Source organism: Microcaecilia unicolor, chromosome 4 (genome assembly GCF_901765095.1).
Source record: "Microcaecilia unicolor chromosome 4, aMicUni1.1, whole genome shotgun sequence".
In the NCBI taxonomy this organism is placed as follows: domain Eukaryota; kingdom Metazoa; phylum Chordata; class Amphibia; order Gymnophiona; family Siphonopidae; genus Microcaecilia; species Microcaecilia unicolor.
Genome location: NC_044034.1, coordinates 174,727,144 through 174,754,090, shown reverse-complemented (window position 1 = coordinate 174,754,090; position 26,947 = coordinate 174,727,144). Strand labels below are relative to the sequence as shown.

The 26,947-nt window shown below is 48.1% G+C and overlaps 1 protein-coding gene across 1 annotated transcript in view; it reads right to left on the bottom strand.

The window, feature by feature from the left end:
- Positions 1-26,947, bottom strand: part of EIF4G2 (eukaryotic translation initiation factor 4 gamma 2) — a 269,422-nt gene that overhangs the window by 36,513 nt on the left and 205,962 nt on the right. Inside the window, exons 15-17 of the mRNA XM_030202439.1 lie at positions 9,013-9,217; positions 7,725-7,933; positions 7,007-7,128 (exon numbers count right to left, since the gene is read on the bottom strand). Of these exons, the coding sequence (XP_030058299.1) occupies positions 7,007-7,128; positions 7,725-7,933; positions 9,013-9,217 (536 nt within the window). The remainder of the gene's footprint in view (positions 1-7,006; positions 7,129-7,724; positions 7,934-9,012; positions 9,218-26,947) is intronic.

Below are 26,947 nucleotides of genomic sequence, written 5' to 3'. Positions count from 1 at the left end.
AACAGTCGCTTCACATCCACCCGATCCATTCCACTCATTATTTTTACACTTCTATCATATCTCCCCTCAGCCGTCTCTTCTCCAAGCTGAAAAGCCCTAGCCTTCTCAGCCTCTTTTCATAGGAAAGTCGTCCCACCCCACTATCATTTTTCGCGCCCTTCGCTGTACCTTTTCCAATTCTACTATATCTTTTTTGAGATACGGAGACCAGTACTGAACACAATACTCCAGGTGCGGGTCGCAACCATGGAGCGCATAACCATTATAACATCCGCACACCCTGGACTCCATACCTTCTTAATAACACCCAACATTCTATTCGCTTTCTAGGCCGCAGCAGCACACTGAGCAGAAGGTTCAGCGTATCATCGACGACGACACCCAGATCCCTTCTTGATCCGTACTGCAACGCGGAACCTTGCAAGACGTAGCTATAATTCGGGTTCCTCTTACCCACATGCATCACTTTGCACTTGTCAACATTGAACTTCATCTGCCACTTGCACGCCCATTCTCCCAGTCTCGCAAGGTCCTCCTGTAATCGTTCACATTCCTCCTGCGACTTGACGACCCTGAATAATTTTGTGTCATCGGCGAATTTAATTACCTCACTAGTTATTCCCATCTCTAGGTCATTTATAAATACATTAAAAAGCAACGGACCCAGCACAGACCCCTGCGGGACCCCACTAACTACCCTCCTCCACTGAGAATACTGGCCACGCAATCCTACTCTCTGCTTCCTATCTTTCAACCAGTTCTTAATCCATAATAATACCCTACCTCCGATTCCATGACTCTGCAATTTCTTCAGGAGTCTTTCGTGCGGCACTTTGTCAAACGCCTTCTGAAAATCCAGATATACAATATCAACCGGCTCCCCATTGTCCACATGTTTGCTTACCCCCTCAAAAAAATGCATTAGATTGGTGAGGCAAGACTTCCCTTCACTAAATCCGTGCTGACTTTGTCTCATCAGTCCATGTTTTTGTATATGCTCTGCAATTTTATTCTTAATAATAGCCTCCACCATCTTGCCCGGCACCGACGTCAGACTCACCGGTCTATAATTTCCCGGATCTCCTCTGGAACCCTGCCGAACTGAAACTGACACTAATTGGGTTCCCACAGCAATGAGAGAAGAAACTGCGGCAGTAAGAGAAAGCCGGCATCTCTGCCTGAACTGTGTAGCTCTGCAAAAAAAATGGCGGCGTTTCCTGTCAAACTGCAGCCAATGCTAATCGGCTTCCCACAGCGGTGAAGAAAGCCACTGTATTAAAAAAAAAAAACTGCCGACTCAGAAGAGAAATCACTGGGAGCTGACTGCCCCTAAATGACCCTGTTTTGCAGACCCTGAAACGCCTCAGATTCTCTGTCATAGCTGAGACCAGTGAACTCGGCTTTTTTTTTTTTTTGGTCTTGATACTCTCCCAAGCGTGGAAAGACAGTTAACAAGCAGCAAACCCAATAAAAGGGTATGGCTGCAGAAAGCAGGCAAAATAGAGCTGCTTTGCTTCTCAGAAGCAGCTTGGCTGTCTCTCCCGGCTCTCAGGACACCCTTCCCACAAAGGGGCTGAGGCAGTGCCAAACCAAAACTTCAGCCAACTGAAGATATAGGCAATCCAACAAACATTTGGGAAGATTTAGGGGGGGGGGGGGGGGGGGAGGAGACCCGGCCACCTGAGTTTAGCATCCCCAAGGCTTACAGAGAACCCTCATGGGCCTCAGCCTCCAACTTTCAGAGAAACACCAGAGCACAGAATGTATAGAAAATAAACAGAATTATTCTGCAGTAAAGGCAAAGACAGAAATTAGAAAGACTGAAGGGCTCACATCCTTCCACCTGCTGGAGACGGAGAATACTGAATCTCACTCTAGCTAATCAGGGCTCTTATTGGCTCTCACGAGAGTCAGTCTCCACCTGCTGGAAGGAGTGCACAACCCATCAGTCACATTCTGGGCCGGTCAGGAGGGATGCTAAGGAATGTAAACTTTAAAACAAAATTAGTTTTGTCTCACTGAGACTGTGAAGAAACCAGTTTTTACTTCAAACTTGACTGTTCTGGGCTCTGACTGGCCTGAGCTTTGAAAATAACCCAAATGATGCTGACTGTTGCTTCAGTTTCAGCCAGGGAGGAAAAAGAGAGATCTCTTTGCTGAGGCTCGGTGAATTTATGTCCTGACCTTCCCAGGTACTGCTTAGAAAGTATACAAATATCTAGTTAGTTTATAATTGATCCATATTTCAGTTACCTGTTACTGTTTGCCAACTGCACATTTTTGTCCACTGTTTCAAGTTCTGAGAATAAACAATTGTTTGTTCTACCTCTCTGGACTAATAAAGTATCCTGGTGGTTTGTGTGTTGGGTCTGCGAGTGCTTTCTGGGAACTATGGGACCACAGAGTGTGGCTCCAGTAGCCTAGAAATCACTGGGAATAATTTGAGAGCGGTAGACTCACCCAGAGGCGGTTGTGACCCAGTCGGTGGGAGAAGGGTGCTAGTGTTGAGCACAAGCAGCAGGTGTAGGCTGACTGAGCTGGGGATAGATCTAAGTGGCCGAGGGGTAACCCCAGGTGGGTGGCTAGGCGTTTCGTCAGAGACTAACATGATAAAACATTGGGACATGAGGTGATGAACCAGCCAGACTAGGAATTTTGTTTGCAATGTTCCACCTACCCTACTTTTCCTCTTTTTAAGCGTGAATGAATATATTTTCTATTATTTATATGGCGTTTCTTTCCTTTGTCCTATTAATACATTTTGTAATTTTTATGTAAACAGCTCTACTATGGCAGAGCAGTATGACAAGTTTTAATAAACAAACATATAATTAGTTAATCGTTCAGGTAGTAAAGTGACAGCAAGGACAGCAGGCTGATTGTTCTCACATGTGGATCGATGTCCACGTTGGCCCAGGAACCGCCATTTTTGCAAGCAAAATATTTAAAAAAAATCTTGCCAGAGTCTTCTGGCGCGCGTGCAACGCGCACTGCTCATGCGCGGACCAATTTGCCGCTCACTTTAATCAAAAAGCAAATAAACAAAACTCCTACAAAGGGGAGGTGGGCGGGTTTGTGAGAACAATCAGCCTGCTGTGCTCAGAAAATACCTGCTACAGGTATGTATCTTCACTTTACTACCTGAACAATGAACTAATTATATGTTTATTAAAACTTGTCATACTGCTCTGCCACAGTAGAGCTGTTTACATAAAAATGTATGGAAGGGACGTCCCAGGGTCAAATTGGATTGAATTGTCCACCACTGAAGGGAATTGTGAAAATCGGTGGACAGCTGGATCACATCCTCTAGATTCCCCGAAGCTTGACACCACTGGGAAGCTAGGGTCCATTGAGCAGATCTCATGTGCAGGCGTGCCATGGGCGTCACATGAACTGTGGAGGCCATATGGCCGAGAAGTCTCAACATCTGCCGAGCTGTGATCTGCTGAGATGCCCAGGCCATGGAAACGAGAGACAGAAGGTTGTCTGCTCTCGTCTCGGGAAGATAGGCCCGGGCTGTCAGAGCCCAGCAGAGCTCCTATGAATTCTAGTTGTTGAACTGGAAGAAGGTGGGACTTTGGGTAATTGATGACAAACCCCAGTAGCTCCAAGAGACGAACAGTCATTTGCATAGACTGAAGAGCTCCTGCCTCCGAGGTGTTCTTCACCAGCCAATCGTCGAGATAAGGGAACACATGCACTCCCAGTCTGCATAGCGACGCTGCAACCACCGCCATGCATTTTGTGAACACCCTGGGCACGGAGGCAAGCCCAAAGGGCAGCACACAATTCTGAAAGTGCAGTGTTCCCAGACGGAATCACAGATATTTCCTGTGAGCTGGAAGTATCGGAATGTGAGTATAAGTATCCTTTAAGTCCAGAGAGCATAGCCAATCATTTTTCTGAATCGTGAGAAGAAGGGTGCCCAGGAAAACCATCCTGAACTTTTCTCTGACCAGATATTTGTTCAGGGCCCTTAGGTCTAGGATGGGACGCATCCCCCCTGTTTTCTTTTGCACAAGAAGTACCTGGAATAGAATCCCAGCCCTTCTTGCCCTGGTGGAACGGACTTGACAACATTGGCGTTGAGAAGGGCGGAGAGTTCCTCTGCAAGTACCTGCCTGTGCTGTAAGCTGAAAGACTGAGCTCCCGGTGGACAATTTGGAGGTCTGGAGATCAAATTGAGGGAGTACCCCAACCGGACTATTTGAAGAACCCACCGGTCGGAGGTTATGAAGAGGCCACCTTTGGTGAAAAAATTTTAACCTCCCTCCAACCGGTAGATCGTCCGGCATAGGTACGTGTATGGCAGCTATGTTCAGCTGGAGCCAGTCAAAAGCTCGTCCCTTGCTTTTGCTGGGGAGCTGCAGGGGCCTGCATGGGCGCACACTGTTGACGTGAACGAGCACGCTGGGGCTGAGCCTGAGAAGGCTGTCAGGAAGGTGGATTGTACCTACGCTTATTATAAGTTATTATAAGTATAGGGAGCATTCCTCCTTCCCCTGAAAAAATCGTCTACCTGTTGAGGTAGATGCTGAAGGCGCCTGGTGGGAGAGTTTGTCGAGGGCGGTTTCCCGCTGGTGGAGTTGCTCTACCACCTGCTCGACCTTCTCACCAAAAATATTATCCCCCCGGCAAGGAACATCCGCAAGCCGCTGCTGGGTCCGATTGTCCAGGTCAGAGGCACGCAGCAATGAAAAGTCTGCACATCACTATACCTTGAGCAGCGGATCTGGATGCAACATCAAGAGAGTCATAAGCACCCCTGGACAGGAATTTACGGCACGCCTTCAGCTGCCTGACCAGCTCCTGAAAAGGCCTGGCGTGCTCCAGAGGAAGCTTATCCACCAAGTCCGCCAGTTGCTTAACATTGTTCCGCATGTGGATGCTCGTGTAGAGCTGGTAGGACTGAATTTTGGACACGAGCATAGAAGAATGGTAGGCCTCCTCCCAAAGGAGTCTAAGGTTCTAGAGTCTTTGCCCGGGGGCGCCGAAGCATGCTCCCTAGAACTCTTAGCCTTCTTTAGGGCCAGATCCACAACTCCAGAATCATGAGGCAACTGAGGCCTTCCTCCCAAAACAGTCTAAAGTCCTAGCTTCTCGCCCCGGGGGCGCCGAGGCGAAATCTCTAGTACTTCTGGCTCTCTTGAGAGCGGAATCCACAACCGCAGAGTCGTGAGGTAACTGCGACCTCATCAACTCAGGTTCCCCATGGATCCGATATTAGGACTCTGCTTTCTTGGGAATGGTGGGATTAGATAAAGGTTTCATCCAGTTCCTGAGCAATGTCTCTTTGAGGACATTATGCAGAGGGGCAGTGGATGACTCTTTAGGTGGCGAAAGCTTCCTCTCAGGGGAAGGAGTGGGATCAGAAGGAAGGCCACAAGATTCCACGGAAGAGAAATATCTGGGGTGTTCCCCTTCATCCCAGGAGGCATCCTCCTCGGTATCGGACAAGAGTTCACGAACTACATTCCGAAACCGGGCCCGTCTCAACACCGAGGAACTATGTCCTCGATGGCGATGTCGAGAGGTCCACTACCATGCCGGTGGCGACGAAGCTCCCTCCATCGACGTCAACAGGGAGTCGACCTGGGTGGCAGCCGATGCCGCAAGCGGTACCGGCGTCGGAGACCTCACCACAGGCACTGAGCCACCCACCACTTCCATCGGCGGTACCGGAGGCGCAAGCACCCCTGGTACCAGAACAGAGCGCTGCAGCAGCCCTTCCAGAAGGCCTGGCTCGGATGCTCTCCTCCAGAGTTGCTGTCGAGGAAGGCTGGGAGGCCGGTGCAGGAGTCGAAGTCAGAATCTGCGAAGGCCTGGGAGACGGTACCAAGCTGTCCGGAGATCGACGCACCAACACCTCTTGTATGGCGGGGGAGCGCTCCTCCCGGCGTCGACGCTTTCCGGGTGCCGAATTCTTTGACGCCCCAGAGCTCCCGGTACCACGCCTCGAAGGAGACCGGTGCCGATGCTTCTTAGCCTTCGCTCGAAGCACGTCACCGGTACTCCTCGGTACCGACAAAGAAGATGTGGAATCCACACGCATCCTCGGGGTCGGTGCGCCTGCCCAGCAGGAGTCTTCGAGATGGGTGGAGACCCACTCAACGGCTCACTGCTACCAGCTAAAGGTGAAGTTCGGACAGCCATTACCTGCGCTCCCGATGTCATCCCTGGTGCCGATGTCGACGCCGAGGAATCAGTCGGAGCTCCGAAAAGACGGTCCCGAAGAGCTGTTCTCGACGCCTGTGTCCGCTTTTTTAAACTCAGACACAACATACAAGCGTCTGGGCGATGGTAGGGCCCAAGGTACTGGACGCACCAGGAGTGCGGATCAGTGCTCGAGATAGACCGCTGGCACCAGGCACACTTCTTGAAGCCGCTGGGAGGCTTTGATGACATCAGCGGAAAAATCACGGCAGCGAAATCAAACGGCTCGATCGTGCCAACAAAGGGCACAAAAGGGGAGAACCGCGGACAAGCGACCAAAAAGGCCTCAACGGAAATCGAAAGAAAACTTACCAGGGCAAAAAACTAAGAAAAAGAGGTTTTGGTTTTTTTTTTATACTGGAAACAAAAAGACAAGGAAAAAGGCGACCTAAAACAAAAAAACGCACTAAACGCGAAAAAGGGTGCTCAAGTTTTTCCTGGGACCTACAGGAGACAGACCAACACGCAGCCACTCTCCACCGCGGAAAAGAAAAAACTGAGGGAACGGACGCACGCGGGAAGATGGCCGCGCATGAGCGGTGCGCCCGTTCCACGCTCTACTGGCTGACGCAAAGGTTTTGAAGATTTTGCTGGAAGATCTCTTTCTGGGGCCGCCGTGGACGCCAACCCACATGTGAGAACAAGCAGCCTGCTTGTCCTCGGAGAAATCTCTTTACACATTTTAGCTATTTTCCAATTTTAGCTATTTTCCAACTATACAGGATGGAGGTATTTTACTAAAAAGACTGAACAAGCTAACAGTTCTAGAAACACCATTTTGTAAGTTTACCTGGAACAAAGCTTTTCCCTTCCCTGGAAACTCTTGCGTAATGTCCTCCTTCCACGCCAAGAAAGCTTCTTCTTCAATAATTTCCATATCATAAAAATGAACAAAGAAGCGCAGTAACATGCCTACATTAAAGAAAGCACAAGTTTCAAAAAAGGAAGAGCAAAGTAAACTTAGCACATTCTTCAATATAGTAATAGTTAGTTTGTTTGATACGGCAGATAAAGACCATATGACCTATCCAGTCTGCCCAACTGTACCATCTACTATCGTCCTCTCCCTAAGAGATCCTATGTGCTTCTCCCACGCTTTCTTGAATTCAGAAAGTTTTCATCTTCACCACATTCACTGGGAGGCTGTGCCACACATCCACCACTCTTTCCATAAAGTAGTATTTCCTTAAATTACTCCTGCCTAGGGCTATGAGAATATTAATTTACATATAATAAGACTTCCCCAATTTGTCCAGGTGAACCCGCATCCTATTGTATTCAGTCTATTCAGTATGACTATGCGTTATGATATTCATGCATATTGTGGATAGCCTGAAAATCTTACTGGATGAGAGGTCACCAGAAAGCTCTAGGATATACATCAGAACACTGGTGGTTTTAGAGAAGATGGCACTGAAGTTTAACATTTTAGAATCAATCCTGTGTTTTATTTTCTGCTCCACAAAAAGTTCAGAAAACAATTTGACTATATCAGCTGCTTGTCTCACCTTTTGGAAAGTTCTTGTTGTGGCAGTGCACCTGAAGTGCATACAGAGCACTAACTTGTAGATCAACATGGTCATGTAGGAACTTCTGCATTACTGGCTTAAAAGAGAGAAGCAGTTGTTTCTCCTGTTCTAGTTGCTCTTTGGAAGGAGCAGATGAAAGATCGGCTTCTTCAGACGGGCATACCTCATTAGAAATATACTGTAAAAAGCTGAAAGAAGTTATTTGGAAATTAATAAGCAGAAAATCATCAAAACCAGCCATTACTGCATCTCTGTTCTCAAAGGTAAGGATAACAGCAAATCCTGAAGTGACAGGCACTTTACCTACTGGTATGAGAACTCAACAGAGCCTGCTCCCAAGGTAGGGAGGGAAATCATCCCCAAATAACTGCTGCCCAGAGCATTCCTCCGATTGTCTATATACCTACTCAGTTGCTGCACTAGGCCACATATCAGTACTTCTCTCCAACAGATAGCATGAAGGAGCTGAAGATACTGCTAGCACGCTCCCCCCCCCCCCCCTCCCAATAAATAAATAAATAAATAAGGAAATTAAGTCAGCTCTGAGCTCCCCCCACCCCCGTCTACTTTCTCTCGGTAGGGGACATAACCCATTTGTTTGGACTGGTCTAGCAGGACCGATAAGGAAGCAAGTTAAGTATTTCACATGGAAGGATGAAAGAGAGGGAGCATAAACATCTCCTTGTGTTCGACATTTATTTCATGCGAGACCAAGATTTTAGAGTGGCAAAATACTGTACTAGAAATCAATACAACACATTCAGGAGCCACCACACATTGTCACATGAGTTTACAAATGACAAACAGCAAATAAATAAGATTTTCTTTTATCTACCAGTCTTTATGTTCCTTTTGAGCTTCTCATTCAGTTAGAACAAGCCTATAAAACTGGGTTACAGTGCCATGGAGACTTCATTCTCAATTGCACAGGTTTCTCTTATTTTATATCAATACATATCCCCAGGCCATATAAAGGCTCCCTCAGGAACCTAGTACATTACCACTGTGCAATGTCTGTGATTCTCTTGCAACCTAAGTGCTGTAAACCCTGCCTGAAGCATTCCCAGCTAGACCTGGGAGCAGAAGCTGGGTCTGGGAATCAAATCAAGGGGAGCTCAAGAATGACTTGTTTTAAAATGAATTTAGAAAATGAACGCACACACACAGGTTGTGGAATCAGTATTGTCAGATACAAGTCCCCCCCAAAAAAGCAATATAAAAAAAATATGTCATACTTGTGCAGTTAAGGCAGATTAAAATGTCTCACCTGGTCATCAAAATATTCACAAATCCCTTATCTATATGAAGCTTAGGTGAAATGTTATCTTTAATCCACTTATAGATTGTTTGAGGGGATGGATCTAACATTATTTGTTTCAGCAGTTCTTTCTCCAGTTTCATAAGTGGAAACAAGAAACTAAGTCCTTTCCCTTCAAGGATCTCCAACATACGATCTTTGTTCTGGTCAATTTCTGAGGAAAAACACATTTCAAATACTTAACTTACAAAAAATAACCAGAAAAGCACAGCTATAGAAATTGTGTTCAAATAATTCACACCTAGGTCTGAGGGCAAGAGTCTATGATGCTAGTCAAGAGAAATGTTTCGGGGGGGGGGGGGGGGGGGGGGGGGGGGGCCGAATGTAGGGTTTGGGAAGGAGGAAAGACCAAATACAGATTCCTGTTAAGGAGTGTGTCTGAATACAACCCCAGGGGCCAAGGGGAAATTTAGTGATTATCTTTTCATTTCCTTTCCTTGATTCCTACTAGACTAGTCCAGTTGAGTAGGTTAGGTCTCCCAACGTTAGGTCTCCCAACAAGCAGATGGAAACGGAAAACACACTTTCCAGTGACATCATCCAAATAAGTAGAGGTGCTGCCTGGAAACTCATAGCACATAAGAACAGACCCCTAGGGACCCCAATCAGAACAAAACCCCCTTGAACACTCAGCAAGGAAGAGATAGAGGGGCAACAGAGCAAAACCACAGACAAGATGTGGAAAAGATCCCTTAGCCCACCGTCTTCCTGGGCAGGATACTGGACTAGTCTAGCAGGAATCAAGGATAGAAAGTTTACAGATATGACTAAATTTCATACCCCTTTTCATCCTGCTACAGCAGTCCAGACATGTGCAATGTATAAGAGTTCTATTCCTCAGGAGGAAGGTAAAGCTTAGTCTACCACAGCCATGCCCAAAGGTGCTTTTACCTCTAGCCAATATGTCAAGCTTATAGTGTTTTACAAATGAATGCAGAGATGAGCAGGTTGCTGCCTCACAGATAGATATTTTCTTGTACTTTGTATATGTTTCTTTTAATTGTACTCTGTAAGACATTGTATTCTGTAAACCACCTTGAAAGTAATCTAAACAGGCAGTATATCAAATGACGCTCAACCTTATGCCCAGGAGATTGCCTGAACTCTTTGTCGAGTGAGCCCACAGCCCTGGTATGATTACTTTGAACCAATATAGTCGATTATAGTGGCTTTAATCCAACACACCAGAAGAAAAAAAAAAAACAACAACTTAACGTTGCCCCTCTCTTGCACGGACCATAAAACAGCAAAGATTGCCAGTTTGTCCCAAGTCATTTGTAACCTTGAGATTTCACAACAATGCTCTGTAGACATCCAGCTTATGAAGGGTTCAAGCTGAGCGAGATTTCAAGACCTCAAAACACCAGCAGCAAAAGCGAAGATACTTACCTGTAGCAGGTATTCTCCGAGGACAGCAGGCTGATCGTTCTCACATGTGGGTCGACGTCCACGGCGGCCCAAGAATCAGCAAAAAATTTTGCAAGCAAAATAAAACCAAAGTCTTTCCAGAGAGTTCCATCACGAGGACAGCGCGAACCATGCATGCGTGAACGACTTCCTGCCCGCCGAGCATGCCTCTTCAGTTTAATCAAAAAGCATATAAACAAGAAAACTCCAAAGGGGAGGAAGGCGGGTTTGTGAGAACAATCAGCCTGCTGTCCTCACAGAATACCTGCTATAGATAAGTATCTTCGCTTTCTCCGAGGACAAGCAGGCTGCTTGTTCTCACATGTGGGGTATCCCTAACAACCAGGCTCACTCAAAACAATGAACATTGGTCAATTGAGCCTCACAACGGCGAGAACATAACATAGATTGACCTGAAAAAAAAAATCAACAGAATGCAACCTGGAACAGAATCAAAATGGGTCTGGGAGGGGGGGGGGGGGGGGGGGGGAGGAGTTCGATTCTAAACCCCAGATTCTCCAGCACTGCCTGCCTAAACTGACTGTCGCGTCAGGTATCCTGCTGAAGGCAGTAGAGAGATGTGAATGTGTGGACTGATGACCACATTGCTGCTTTGCAAATCTCTTCAATGGAAGCCGACTTCAAGTGGGCCACTGACGCAGCCATGGCTAACATTATGAGCCTTGACATGGCCCTCAAGAGTCATAAGTAAAGGAAATGCAATCTGCTAGCCAATTGGAGATCGTGCGTTTTCCGATGGCGACTCCCCTCCTGTTGGGATCGAAAGAAACAAACAACTGGGCGGACTGTGAAGCGCTGTGTCCGCTTCACATAAAAAGCCAATGCTCTCTTGCAGTCCAAGGTATGCAAACTGCTTTCGCCAGGGCGGGTATGAGAATGGGGAAAGAATATTGACAAGACAACTGACTGGTTCAGATGGAACTCCGACACCACCTTGTGATGAAACTTGATGCACCAGCAAGGCCTGAAGCTCACTGACCCTACGAGCTGAAGTTAAAAGCCACCAAGAAAATGACCTTCCAAGTCAAATACTTTAGATAGCAAGAATTCAGTGGCTCAAAAGGAGCTTTCATCAGCTGGGTGAGAACGATGTTGAGATCCCATGACACTGGTGAAGGTCTGACAGGGGGCTTTGACAAAAGCAAACCTATCATGAAGCGAACTAAAGGCTGTCCAGAGTTAGGTTTACCCTCTACACGGCAATGATAAGAATTAATTGCACTAAGCTGAACTCTTAGGATTTGGTTTTGAGACTCTGACAAGTGCAGAAGGTATTCAAGCAGGGTCTGTGTAGGACAAGAAAGAGGGTCTAGGGCCTTGCTATCATACCAGACGGCAAACCTCCTCTATTTAAAAGAGTAACTCTTTTCAGTGGAATCTTTTCTGGAAGCAAGACTCGAGAGACACCCTCTGAAAGACCCACGGAGGCGAATTCTAAGCTCTCAACATCCAGGCCGTGAGAGCCAGAGACTGGAGGTTGGGATGTAAAAGCAACCCCCTCGTTCTGAGTGATGAGGGTCAGAAAACATTCCAATCTCCACGGTTCCTCGGAGGACAACTCCAGAAGAAGAGAGAACCAAATCTGATGTGGCCAGAAGGGTGCTATCAGAATCATGGTTCCACAGTCTTGTTTGAGTTTCAGCAAAGTCTTCCCTATTAGAGGTATGGGAGGATACGCACACAGGTCTGTTCCCCAATGCAGGAGAAAGGCATCTGACGCTAGTCTGTCGTGGGCCTGAAGCCTGGAACAGAACTGAGGGACCTCGTGATTGATCTGAGTGGCAAAAAGATCCACCGAGGGGGTGGCCCACGCTCGGATGATCTTGCGGACTACACCCATGTTCAGTGACCATTCATGATGTTGCATTACCCTGCTCAGTCTGTCGGCCAGACTGTTGTTTATGCCTGCCAGATAAGTGGCTTGGAGAAACATGCCGTGAATGGGTGCCCAAAGCAACATATGGACAGCTTCCTGACAGAGGGCGAGATCTGGTGTCCCCTGCTTGTTGGTGTAATAAATGGCAACCTGATTGTCTGTCTGAATCAATATGGCTTGGTTGGACAGCCGGTCTCTGAAAGTCTTTAGAGCGTTCTAGACAGCTCGCAATTCCAGGAGATTGATCTGAAGACCTTTTTCCTGAAAGGACCAAGCTCCTTGAGTGTGAAGTCCATCTACATGAGCTCCCCACCCCAGGAGGGATGCATCCATTGTCAGTACGTTTTGTGGCTAAGGAATTTGGAATGGACATCCCAAGGTCAAATTGGATCGAATTGTCCACCACTGCAAAGAATTCCGAAAGTCGGTGGACAGTTGGATCACACCCTCTAGACTCCCCACAGCTTGATACCACTGGGAAGCTAGGGTCCATTGAGCTGATCTCATGTGTAGGCGTGCCATGGGAGTCACATGAACCGTGGAGGCCATGTGCCCCAGAAGTCTCAACATCTGCCGAGCCGTGATCTGTAGGGACGCTCAAACCATGGACACTAGGGACAGGAGGTTGTCTGCCCTCGCCTCGGGAAGATAAGCTCGAGTTGTCTTTGTGTTCAACAGTGCTCCAATGAATTCCAATTTTTGAACTGGGGTGAGGTGGGACTTGGAGTAATTGGTCTAAGGTTTGGCAATTAAAATTCAATGCGAAGAAATGCAAAGTGATGCACTTAGGGAGTAGAAATCCACGAGAGACGTATGTGTTAGGCGGTGAGAGTCTGATATGTACGGACGGGGAGAGGTATCTTGGGGTGATAGTATCTGAGGATCTGAAGGCGACGAAACAGTGTGACAAGGCGACAGTGTGACAAGGCGGTGGCCGTAGCCAGAAGACTGCTAGGCTGTATAGAGAGAGGTGTGACCAGCAGAAAAAAGGAGGTGTTGATGCCCCTGTATAAATCATTGGTGAGGCCCCACCTGGAGTATTGTGTTCCATTTTGGAACACAATATCTTGCTAAGGATGTAAAAAGAATTGAAGCGGTGCAAACAAAAGCTATGAGAATGGTATGGGATTTGTGTTACAAGACGTATGAGGAGAGACTTGCTGACCTGAACATGTATACCCTGGATGAAAGGAGAAACAGGGGTGATGTGATACAGACGTTCAAATATTTGAAAGGTATTAATCCGCAAATGAACCTTTTCCGGAGATGGGAAGGCAGTAGATCAGGCGACCCTCAGGGGGAGGAATGCTGGCTTCAGCCTAACCCCTGGTAAGCCTTTTCCTCAGCTGAGAGGTGCCCAGCTCTACCACCGGCTGCCTTTCAGGTGCTGTGGAGGATTTGCAGCTCATCTGCATATCCTGCCTTATCCGGGGTGACTCCTAGGTCCACTCCGATCCACTCAGGGCCTCCACTCTATGTGCAGTGCGCCGTTTTCTCCCAGTTACTACTTATGGCTCCACTACACTTTCTTCTTGGCACTGTCCCTTCCTAATTTGTTTCTCCGTCTTAAAAAACAGTACACTGCAGGAACACATTGTCCACCATCTGTATTCATCATCTCACCATCTCTTTTTTCCTCGGCTCTCAACCTTAAACATTTCCTTCCTTCTATTCATCCCTTTCTGAGTACAGCTCGACTTCATCGCTGTCGTCGTACCTCTCCTACTCTTCTCCGTACTCTCTTACTCCTTCTGCTCTCTGCTGGGGACATTAATCCCAATCCTGGTCCTCCACATCAGCTCTCATCCTATTTGTGCAGGTCACACCGTGATATCTCCAATCTAATTTCTGTTCCTCTCTTCCCCCCTCCTTCCCTATCTTTCTATTGCGCTCTGTGGAATGCCCGCTCTGTCTGTAACAAACTTTCCTACATCCATGACCTCTTTATCTCTCGTACTCTCCATCTGCTTGCCCTAACTGAAACTTGGCTTTACCCTGAAGACTCTGCTTCAGTTGCGGCCCTATGCCATGGAGGTTATCTTTTCTCCCATACTCCTCGCCCGGTTGGCCGCGGAGGTGGTGTCGGGCTACTACTTTCACCCTCTTGTAGATTTCAACTTCTTCTTCTACCCCAGTCACACTGTTTTTCTTCCTTCGAAGTCCACTCCATCGGTGTATTTGCTCCTCTGCCTCTCCGAGTAGCAGTTATTTATCGACCCCCTGATAAGTCCCTTTCTTCCTTTCTCACTGACTTTGATGCTTGGCTTTCCTTCTTTCTTGAACCTTCATCTCCTTCCCTCATTCTTGGGGATTTTAACATTCATGCTAATGATCCCTCTGTCTCTTATGCTTCGCAGTTTCTTGCTTTAACATCCTCTTTCAATCTTCAACTGTGCTCCACTGCCCCCACTCACCAGAACGGCCACTGTCTTGATCTTATCCTCTCCTCAAACTGCTCACTCTCCAGTTTCTGTGCCTCAACTCTCCCCTCTCTGACCATCTTCTGATAACTTTCACACTTAAACACCCTCCTCCCCAATCCCGTCCAATCTTAACCAATACATTTAGGAATCTTCAGGCTATTGACCCTTCTACTCTGTCCTCCAATGTTTCAAATCTCTTCTCTACCACTATGTTATCCAAGTCTGTCAATGAGGCTGTCTCTTCCTATAATACTATTCTCTCCTCTGCTCTGGATACTCTCGGCTCCTCTCGTTCCCCGTTCTGTAAAACACACCAAACCCCAACCTTGGCTGACCTCTAGAATCCGCTACCTACGGTCCTGTGCCCGCTCTGCCAAACACCTTTGGCTGAAATCCCGTGCCCATGCTGACTTCATACATTTCAAATTCTTGCTGGCCTCCTTCCAGTCTGCTCTTTTACTTGCCAAACAGGACTATTACATCCAGTTGACTAATTCTCTTAGCTCAAACCCTCGTCATCTCTTTGCCACACTGAACTCTCTCCTCAAAGTGCCTTCACCTTCAACCCCCCCTTCACTTTCCCCCCAGACTCTGGCTGAGCTCTTTCATAAGGTTCACAAGATTAAACTTGAATTCTCAACCAGGTCACCTCCACCTCTCCTTCCTTTAGTCCATTCTCTCAACCCTCCAACCCCTGCCTCCTTTTCAGAAATTACTGAAGAAGAAACTACACATCTTCTTTACTAACTACCTGTTCCTCTGATCCTATTCCCACCCATCTTCTTAACACTATCTCTCCTACTGTCATCCCGTTTATCGGTCATATCCTCAATCTTTCATTGTCCACTGCGACTGTTCCTGATGCCTTCAAACATGCCGTAGTCACACCACTCCTTAAAAAACCTTCATTGGACCCTACCTGTCCTTCCAAATATCGCCCCAACTCCCTCCTCCCTTTCCTATCCAAGATACTTGAATGTGCCGTTCACCGCCATTGCCTTGACTTTCTTTCATCTCAAGCTATTCTTGATCCACTTCAATCTGGCTTTCACTCCCTTCATTCAACTGAAACAGCGCTTGCTAAAGTCTCCAATGATCTGTTCCTAGCCAGATCCAAAGATCTCTATTCTATCCTCATCCTTCTCGATCTGCTGCTTTTGACACTGTTGATCACAGCCTACTCCTTGAAACGCTGTCCTCACTTGGATTTTAGGGCTCTGTTCTTTCCTGGTTTTCTTCTTCTCTCCCAGCGTACCTTTAGTATAGTGGATCCTTCTACTTCTATCCCACTGTCAGTTGGTGTACCTCAGGGATCTGTCCTGGGACCTCTTCTCTTCTCCATCTATACTTCTTCCCTTGGTACTCTGATCTCATCCCATGGTTTTCAGTATCATCTTTACGCTGATGACTCCCAGATCTACCTCTTCACACCAGAAATCTCAGCCGAAATCCAGGCCAAAGTATCAGCCTGCCTGTCTGACATTGCTGCCTGGATGTCTCAGCGCCATCTGAAATTAAACATGACCAAGACTGAGCTTCTTATCTTTCTCCCTAAACCAACCTTTCCTCTTCCCCCATTCTCTATTTCTGTGGATAACACTCTCATCCTTCCTGTCTCATCAGCTCATAACCTTGGGGTCATCTTCGACTCCTCCCTCTCCTTCTCTACACATATTCAGCAGACTGCTAAAACCTGTTTCTTTCTCATTTATATCAGCAAAATTCGCCCCTTCCTTTCTGAGCACACTACCAGAACCCTCATCCACGCTCTTATCACCTCTCACTTAGACTATTGCAACTTGCTTCTCACAGGTCTCCCACTTAGCCATCTCTCTCCTCTTCAAAATTCTGCTGCACGACTAACATTCCGCCAGGGTCATTATGCTCATATTAGCCCTTTCCTCAAGTCACTTCACTGGCTTCCTATCCGTTTCCGCATACAGTTCAAACTCCTCTTATTGACCTATAAGTGTATTCACTCTGCAGCTCCTCAGTACCTCTCCACTCATCTCTCCCTACATTCCTCCCCGGGAACTCCGTTCACTGGGTAAATCTCTCTTATCTGCACCCTTCTCCTCCACTGCTAACTCCAGACTCTGTTCATTTTATCTTGCTGCACCATATGCCTGGAATAGACTTCCTGAGCTGGTACGTCAAGCTCCATCTCTGGCAGTCTTCAAATCTAAGCTAAAAGCCCACCTTTTTGAAGCTGCTTTTAACTCCTAACCCTTGTTCACTTGTTCAGAACCCTTATTTTATCATCCTCACTTTAACATTCCTTTATCTTGTTTGTCCTGTTTGTCTGTCCTAATTAGATTGAAAGCTCTGTCGAGCAAAGACTGTCTTCATGTTCAAGTGTACAGCGCTGCGTACGTCTAGTAGTGCTATAGAAATGATAAGTAGTAGTAGAACTAGAGGACATGAAATGAGATTGAAGGGGGGCAGACAAGAAAAATGTCAGGAAGTATTTTTTCATGGAGAGAGTGGTGGATACGTGGAATGCCCTCCCGCGAGAGGTGGTGATGAAACGATTAACTGAATTCAAACATGCGTGGGATAAACACAAAGGAATCCTGTTCAGAAGGAAAGGATCCTCAGAAGCTTAGCTGAGATTGGGTGGTGGGAGGCGTGGCTAGTGCTGGGGCAGACTTCTATGGTCTGTGACCTGAAAATGGCAGATACAAATCAAGGTCAGGTATACACAAAAAGTAGCACATATGAGTTTATCTTGTTGGGCAGGCTGGATGGACCATGCAGGTCTTTTTCTGCCGTCATCTACTATGTTACTATATGCTACTATGTAACTGATCACAAAACCCAGTAGTTCTAGCACCTGAATAGTCATTCGCACGGACTGTAGAGCGCCTGACTCCGAGGTGCTCTTCACCAGCCAATCGTCGAGATAAGGGAACACATGCACTCCCAGTCTGCGTAGCGATGCTGCGACTACAGCTAGGCACTATGTCAACACCCTGGGCGCAGATGCCAGACCAAACGGCAGTACACAGTACTGAAAGAGCTGTGTTCCTAGCCGAAACTGAAGATACCTCCTGTGAGCTGGAGATAATGAGATGTGTATAAGCATCCTTTAAGTCCAGAGAGCATAGCCAATCATTCTCTTGAATCCCGGGAAGAAGGGTGCCTAGGGAAACCATCCTGAACTTTTCTCGAACCAGATATTTGTTCAGGCCCTTAGGTCTGGGATGGGAAGCATCCCCTGTTTTCTATTGCTCAAGGAAGTACCTGGAATAGAATCCCAGCCCTTCTTCCCCTGGTGGAACGAGTTCGACCGCACTGGCCTTTAGAAGGGCGGAGAGTTCCTCTGCAAGTACCTGCCTGTGCTGGGAGCTGTAAAAATGAGCTCCTGGTGGGCAATGTGGAGTTTTGGATTCCAGATTGAGGGTGTATCCTAACCGGACTATTTGAAGAACCCACCGGTCGGAGGTTATGAGAGGCCACCTTTGGTGAAAAACACATCAACCTCCCCCCTACCAGCAAGTCGTCCGGTACAGACACTTTCACAGAGGCTAAGCTGAACTGGAGCCAGTCAAAAGCCCGTCCCTTGCTTTTGGCTGGGGAGCAGAGTGAGCCTTAGACGCAAGCTGTTGACGAGAACGAGCATGCTGGGGCTGAGACTGGACAGGCTGCCGAGAAGCAGGAGTGTACCTACGCCTAGAGTAGGAATAGGGAGCACTTCTCTTCCCTCCAAAATACCTCCTAGATGAGGAGGCTGTAGCAGAAGGTGCCCAGTGGGAGACAGAATCCATAGCATCATTATGCTTCTTGATCTGATCAACGAGATTCTCTACTTTTTCACCAAAAAGATTATCTCCCCAGCAAGGAACATCCACCATTCGCTGCTGGACAGAATGATCCAGGATAGAGACACGCAGCCATGAGAGTCTGCGCATCAGCATACCCTGAGCAGGGATCCTGAATGCTACATCAAAAGTACGCCTGGCCAGGAACTTGCGACACGCCTTCTGCTGCCTGACCACCTGGCGATAAGGCTCGGCCAGCTCCATAAGGAGTGCATCCACCAACCCCGACAGTTGCTGTATCGAGTCCCGCAAGTGCACGCTCATGAAGAGCTGGTAAGGCTGGATCTTGGCAGCGAGCATAGCGGCCTGATACGTCTTTCTCCCAAAAGAGTCAAGAGTCCTAGCTTCTCTGCCTGGGGGCGCCAAAGCATAGTCTCTAGTACTCCTAGCTCTCTTGAGAGTGGAATCCACCACCACGGAATTGTGGGGTAACTGGGACCTCATCAATCCAGGTTCACCGTGGATCCAATATTGGGATTCAGCTTTCTTGAGAACCACAGGGCCAGAGGGGCAGACCAGTTTCGCATAAGGACTTCCTTCAGTACCTTATGCAGAGGGACTGTCACAGCCTCTTTAGGTGGAGAAGAATAATCCAGGACCTCGAGCATCTCAGTCCTGGGCTCATCCTCAACCTCCACAGGGAAGGGAATAGCCGTAGCCATTTCCCAGACAAAGGAGGAAAAAGACAGACTCTCGGGTGGAGATAGTCTTCTTTCCAGCGGAGGGGAAGGGTCAGAGGGAATCCCAAAGGACTCATCAGAAGAGAAGTACCTGGGATCTTTCTCTGATTCCCACGAGCGCTCCTGCTCAGTGTTGGATATAACCTGTGTCAAGGTACTCAGACACTGGACATGCCTCAACGCCGAGGAACGATGTCCTCTGTGGCAATGTCGAGAGTTGACGACTGATCTGACTGTGGCGAAGCTCCCTCCACCGACGTCGAAGGGGAGTCGATTTGGGTGGCAGCTGATGCCGCAGGCGGCAACGCAGTCGGAGACCTCACCACAGGAGAAGGGCCAGACACCACTGCAGCAGACGGTACAATGGGTGCAAGCACCCCTAACACCGAAGCTGATTGTCGCAGTAAGCCCGGATACGCTCGTCGAGAGTTGCCATTGGAGATGGCTGCGGGTCTGGTGGAACAGGTGGTGTCAGAATCCGTGGAGGCTCGGGAGCAGGTACCGAGCTACCAGGAGACTGACGCATCGGCACCTCCTGTACCGAGTGGGAGCGGTCCTCTCGGCGCAGACGCTTCTCGGGTGCCGACTGTCTTGATGCCCCGGAGCTCCCAATACCGTGTGTCGAAGGAGAACGATGACGGTGCTTCTTAGCCTTCGCTCGACGCCCGTCATCAAGACACCTCGGTACCAATGAAGAGGACGTGGAATCCTCACGTCTCCTCGGGGCCGGCCTGCATAACAGAAGGCCTCGAGGCAGGTGGAAACCCACTCGATGCCTCACTGCTCCCAGCTCGAGTTGGTCTCTCAGCAGCCATTACCTCTCTCCTCGACGTCTATGCTCCTGTCGATGTCGACGACCTCGGTAACGATGTTGAAGGACTGGACCAGGCCCTAAAAAGCTTCTCTCGTTGGGCCTCTTGAGACGCTTGGGTCCGTTTCTTCATACGAAGACACAGACTACAAACGGCTGGGCTATGGTCGGGCCCAAGGCACTAGATACACCAGGTGTGGGAATCTGTACCTGAGATGGTCTGGTTGCACAGAGTACAACGCTTAAAGCTGCTGGGTGTCTTCGATGACATGGAAGGAAAAATGGCTTTGGCGAAAATCAACGCGATTGTGCCAAGAAAGTAAAAGCACAAAAAAGGGAAAAACCCGATCACACGGCCAAAAGGCCGGCCGCGTCGAAAAAGAAAGGAAACTAACAGGGGAAAAAAGTACAATAAAGTACAGGGAACTACTTATACTTTTTTTTAATACAGATCAAACAATAAAACAAGCGAAAGCTGATCTCGAAAATCACTGAGAAGTTCTTCCTAGGCCTGAGAGAGGAGCGATCAGAAAAAACAAACTGCACCTCACCGCAGAGAAAAAAAGAACTGAGGCACACTTGCGTGGGAAGTTGTTCGCGCATGCGTGGTTCGCGCTGCCTTCGCGACGAAATTCTGAAAAGACTGATTTTATTTTGCTTGCAAAATTTGCCGATTCCTAGTCCGCCACAGACGTCGACCCACATGTGAGAACAAGCAGCATGCTTATCCTCGGAGAAACTACAACTCACATGGAAGGAAGAGGCCACTTTTAGTAATAAAAGATGGCAGTACTCTATTAGAGAAGATAATAGATTCCGGCATGACAATGCTTATAGCTCAGAGGTTCTGCATGCAGAACAGTTCGCCACCAGAAAGGCTATCTGCAGGGAGAGGTCCTTTAAGTCACTTGGCTCAAGGGCTCAAATGGAGGGCCAGATATGGCTTGCAAGACCATGTTTAAATCCCACTGTGACAATACTCTGAATCCGGGGCTGCTGATGTTTTACTCTAAGGAACTAGACAATATTTGGCTGTACCGCTAGGCATTTGCCACCCCATGGAAATGTCAAAACAAGCCATGGCTGCTGCTTGAACCTTCAGGGAGGAGTGGCCTAGTGGTTAGGGTGGTGGACTTTGGTCCTGGGGAACTGAGTTTGATTCCCACTTCAGGCACAGGCAGCTCCTTGTGACTCTGGGCAAACCCTCCATTGCCCCATGTAAGGCACATTGAGCCTGCCATGAGTGGGAAAGCACGGGGTACAAATTTAACAAAAATAAAACTCATCCTGGAAAAAATGAAAGGATAGGCCAAATCTGACCGCTAGAGAGCATTCCTTCAAAGCAGGCCAAGTCTCAACAGACTCTTCAAAATCTCTCATATGCCAGAGAGAGGCAGACCGTTTCCAATCCTTGATAAGCATCGATATTACTGCCACTGAGTAATCGCTGAACCTCAGGCAGCACCTCTCAGGGGCCATGCAGTAAGTGAAAAAGGGATCTGGGTCCTCCCTCATGACCGGTCCCCCACAGGAAAGCCCTAGTCTCCTGAAAAGCTGAAGAGAACAGTCCACCCAAAGGCAGACCATGTCCATGCATCATGGAAGATGAGGCCAATAGAGCCGATCAGGAGCCAGGGAGGAAGGGGCTCCTAGGAGGGCCACAGTAGTACCAAGGCATCTATAGTGATGTGAAAAAGATTCCCCCTCCGCCTGATTTCCCCTATTACTGCAAATATATTATACTGAATGTTTTGCACACACCATTTTTAAATTACAATTTCATTAAATGAAAAAAGAATCCAACACCTGTATCACCCATGTGAAAAACACAACTACCTCCTTAGTTACTTAACCAAATTTAACTGATAATTAGATTCAGCTGAGTGATCAAAGCCAAGCTTAATTTCAGCTAGCCCTGTTAAATTAAAACCTCACTATATCTAGAACTTTACCACGCAAGTGAAGTATTACCACACAAGCCACTGATCTCATCGGAGCCGTGTGACCTTGGATGTTTAGTCGTTCACGTGACCCCGTATCATTTGCGTAAGCACGTTCAGACAGGAAGCCCTACTTGCTATACTGTATATTTACTCTGCCCTCGCGGTGTTAGGCTTTTCACTTTTTTCACTTTCTAAACCCTCAATTTTTAAATATTACAAGTACCATGATCTACTGTACTATTCTCTACTTCCACACAGTACTACTCCTCTGCCACGTCTTTTCAGATTATTTGCCAATTTCCACATTATTCCATCTGTTCTTTACAAGAGTTTCCTATCCCAGTACTCATCACCAATCAATAGGATTCCTTCTCTAGAATGTGGTCTCATCCTCATGTACATTATTATTATTATTTTTAATCATCCATCTCGATATTAGCCAAGTCTAATCAACACTTATTGAATAGTAGTAACATTGGTCTACTAAATTTCAGATCCTTGTAAACTAAAACTGATCTGGTGTGTGAACTCATCACCCAGTCACGACTAGATATATTATTTCTCAAAGAAAGGAAGGTCTCTTCTCAGATTGTCTCCTAACGGATTTAAAGTTTTTCATTCCTCTAGGACCACTAAACATGGGGGTGGGCTTGCTGCTGTCTTCTAGTAATTTAGGGATTATTCCCTGAGGATTTAGCAGTTCAGACCTCCATTGCTTTCCCCACTCAGCTAGTTTTTCTCCTATTTTACTGTGCAACACCTCTGTCTCAATGGGAAAGCGAAAGATATATACCTGTAGCAGGTATTCTCCGAGGACAGCAGGCTGATTGTTCTCACTGATGGGTTGACGTCCGATGGCAGCCCCAGGACCGAATTCTACCTAGCAACAAAGTTTGCTAGAGCCCTCGAGCGCACGAGTGAGTGCACTGCACATGCGCAGCCATCTTCCTGCCCGTCGCGCGAACGTGCCCCTCAGTCAACTTACAAAGCATGACAAGGGAAGAAAACTCCAAAGGGGAGGTGGGCGGAGTTGTGAGAACGATCAGCCTGCTGTCCTCGGAGAATACCTGCTACAGGTATGTATCTTTTGTTTTCTCCGAGGACAAGCAGGCTGCTTGTTCTCACTGATGGGGTATCCCTAGCCCCCAGGCTCACTCAAAACAACAGGGTCAATTGGGCCTCGCAACGGCAAGGACATAACAGAGATTGACCTGAAAAATAACTGAGTGCAGCCTGGAACAGAACAAAAATGGGCCTAGGGGGTGGAGTTGGATTCTAGACCCCAAACAGATTCTGCAGCACCGACTGCCCAAACCGACTGTCGCGTCAGGTATCTTGCTGAAGGCAGTAATGAGATGTGAATGTGTGGACAGATGACCACGTCGCAGCCTTGCAAATCTCTTCTATAGTGGCTAATTTCAAGAGGGCCACTGACACTGCCATGGCTCGCCGTGACATGACCCTCAAGAGGCAGCCCAGCTTGGGCGTTAAGTGAAGGATATGCAATCTGCTAGCCAATTTGAAATGGTGTGTTTCCCGACAGCCACTCCCCTTCTGTTGGGATCAAAAGAAACAAACATTTGGGCGGACTGTCTGAATGGGCTTGTCCACTCCAGATAGAAAGCCAATGCTCTTTTGCAGTCCAATGTATGCAACTGACGTTCAGCAGGGCGGGTACAAGGACGGGGAAAGAATGTTGGCAAGACAACTGACTGGTTAAGATGGAACTCAGACACCACCTTAGGCAAGAACTTAGGGTGAGTGCGGAGGACTACTCTGTTATGATGAAATTTAGTATATGGAGCATGGGCTACCAAGGCTTGGAGCTCACTGACTCTACGAGCTGAAGTAACAGCCACCAAGAAAATGACCTTCCAGGTCAAGTACTTCAGATGGCAGGAATTCAGTGGCTCAAAAGGAGCTTTCATTAGCTGGGTGAGGACATTGAGATCCCATGACACTGGTGGAGGTTTGACAGGGGGCTTTGACAAAAGCAAACCTCTCATGAAGCAAACAACTAAAGGCTGTCCAGAGATAGGCTTACCTTCTACACAGTGATAAGCACTAATCACACTAAGGTGAACTCTTACGGAATTGGTCTTAAGACCAGACTCAGACAAGTGCAGAAGGTATTCAAGCAGGGTCTGTGTAGGACAAGAGCGAGGGTCCAGGGCCTTGCTGTCACACCAGACGGCAACCTCCTCCATTTAAAAGAATAACTTTTTAGTGGAATCTTTCCTGGAAGCAAGCAAGACTCGGGAGACAGCCTCCGACAGACCCAAGGAGGCAAAGCCTACGCTCTCAACATCCGGGCCGTGAGAGCCAGGGACCGGAGGTTGGGATGCAGAAGCGCCCCCTTGTTCTGAGTAATGAGGGTTGGAAAGCACTCCAATCTCCATGGTTCTTCGGAGGACAACTCCAGAAGAAGCGGGAACCAAATCTGACGCGGCCAGAAGGGAGCGATCAGAATCATGGTTACATGATCCTGCTTGAGTTTCAGCAAAGTCTTCCTCACCAAAGATATGGGAGTATACACATACAGGAGGCACTTGCCCCAATGTAGAAGAAAGTCATCTGACGCTAGCCTGCCGTGGGCCTGAAGTCTGGAACAGAACTGAGGGACCTTGTGATTGGCCTGAGTAGCAAAAAGATCCACCAAGGGGGTGCCCCACGCTCGTAAAATCTTGTGTACCATGCCCGAGCTGAGCGACCACTCGTGAGGTTGCATTATCTTGTTAAATCTGTCAGCCAGACTGTTGTTTACGCCCACCAGATGGGTGGCTTGGAGAAACATGCCGTGCCGGCGAGCCCAAAGCCACATCTGAACGGCTTCCTGACACAGGGGGCGAGATCTGGTGCCCCCCCTACTTGTTGATGTAGTACATGGCAACCTGTCTGTCTGAATTTGAATGATTTGATAGGACAGCCACTCTCTGAAAGCCTTTAGCGTGTTCCAGCCCACGCTCAACTCCAGGAGGTTGATCTGAAGACCGGTTTCCTGGAGGGACCAAACTCCTTGAGTGTGGAGCCCATCGACATGAGCTCCCCACCCCAGAAGAGACGCATCCATCGTCAGCACCTTTTGAGACTGAGGAATTTGAAAGGGACGCCCCACGGTCAAATTGGATCGAATTGTCCACCAATAGAGGAAATTGAGAAACTCTGTGGACATCTGGATTGCATCCTCTAGATCCCCTGTAGCCTGATACCACTGGGAAGCTAGGGTCCATTGAGCTGATCTCATATGCAGGCGGGCCAGGGGAGTCACATGAACTGTGGAGGCCCTATGGCCCAGCAATCTCAACATCTGCTGAGCTGTGATCTGCTGAGATGCTCTGACCCAAGCAATGAGGGATAGAAGATTGTCTGCCATTGCTTCGGGGAGGTAGGCGTGAGCCGTCTTGGAATCCAGCAGAGCTCCTATGAATTCTAGTTGTTGGACTGGAAGAAGATGGGACTTTGGATAATTGATAAACCCGAGTAGCTCCAGGAGTTTGAGAGTCATCTGCATGGACTGCCGAGTTCCTACCTCGGAAGTGCTCTTCACCAGCCAATCGTCGAGCTTGCATAGAGACGCTGCCACTACCACCAGGCATTTGGTGAACATCCGGGGCGCGGAGGCGAGACTAAAGGGCACTACACAATACTGAAAGTGCTGTGTTCCCAGACGGAATCGAAGATACTGCCTGAGCTGGAAGTATCGGAATATGTGTATAAGCATCCTTCAAGTCCAGAGAGCATAGCCAATCATTTTCCTGAATCATGGAAAGAAGGGTGCCCAGGGAAAGCATCCTGAAACTTTTCTCAAATCAGATATTTGTTCAGGGCCCTTAGGTCTAAGATGGGACGCATCCCCCGTTTTCTTTTGCACAAGGAAGTACCTGGAATAGAATCCCAGCCCTTCTTGCCCCGGTAGAACGGGCTCGACCGCATTGGTGCTGAGAAGGGCGAAGAGTTCCTCTGCAAGTACCTGCCTGTGCTGGAAGCTGAAGGACTGAGCTCCTGGTGGGCAATTTGGAGGCTTGGGCAGCAAATTGAGGAGTATCCTAGCCAGACTATTTGGAAAACCCACTGATCGGAGAATACAAGAGGCCACCTTTGTTGAAAAGGTTTTACCTCCCTCCGACCGGTAGATCGTCCAGCACAGACACTTTTATGTCGGCTATGCTCGCCTGGAGCAAGTCAAAAGCCCGTCCCTTGCTTTTGCTGGGGAGTTGCTGGGGCTGTTACGGCGCACGCAGTTGACGTGAATGAGCGCGCTGGATCTTAGCCTAAGCAGGCTGGCGGGAAGGAGGATTGTACCTGCGCTTATTGTTAAGGGTAGGGAGCATTCCTCCGACCCCCATAAAAACGTCTACCTGAAGAGGTAGATGCTGAAGGCGTCCGGTGTGAGATTTTTTCGAATGTGGTGTCACGCTGATGGAGTTGTTCTACCACCTGTTCGACCTTCTCACCAAAAATGTTATCCCCCCCCGGCAAGGAGCGTCTGCAATCTGCTGCTGGGCACAATTGTCCGGGTCAGAGGCACACAGCCATGAGAGTCTGTGCATCACTATACCTTGAGCAGCAGCCCTAGACGCAACATCAAGTGTCATAAGCACCCCTGGACAGGAATTTATGACACGCCTTCAGCTGCCTGACCACCTCCTGAAAAGGCTTGGCCTGCTCCGAAGGGAGCTGATCGACCAAGTCCGTCAGTTGCTTCACATTATTCCGCATATGGATGCTCGTGTAGAGCTGGTAGGATTGGATCTTGGCCACAGACAGAGGAATGATAGGCCTTCCTTCCAAAAGAGTCCAGAGTTCTAGACTCCCGCCGCGGGAGCGCCGAGGCGTAATCCCTAGAACTGTGGAATCCACAACTACAGAGTCATGAGGCAACTGGGTCTTCATCAACTCTGG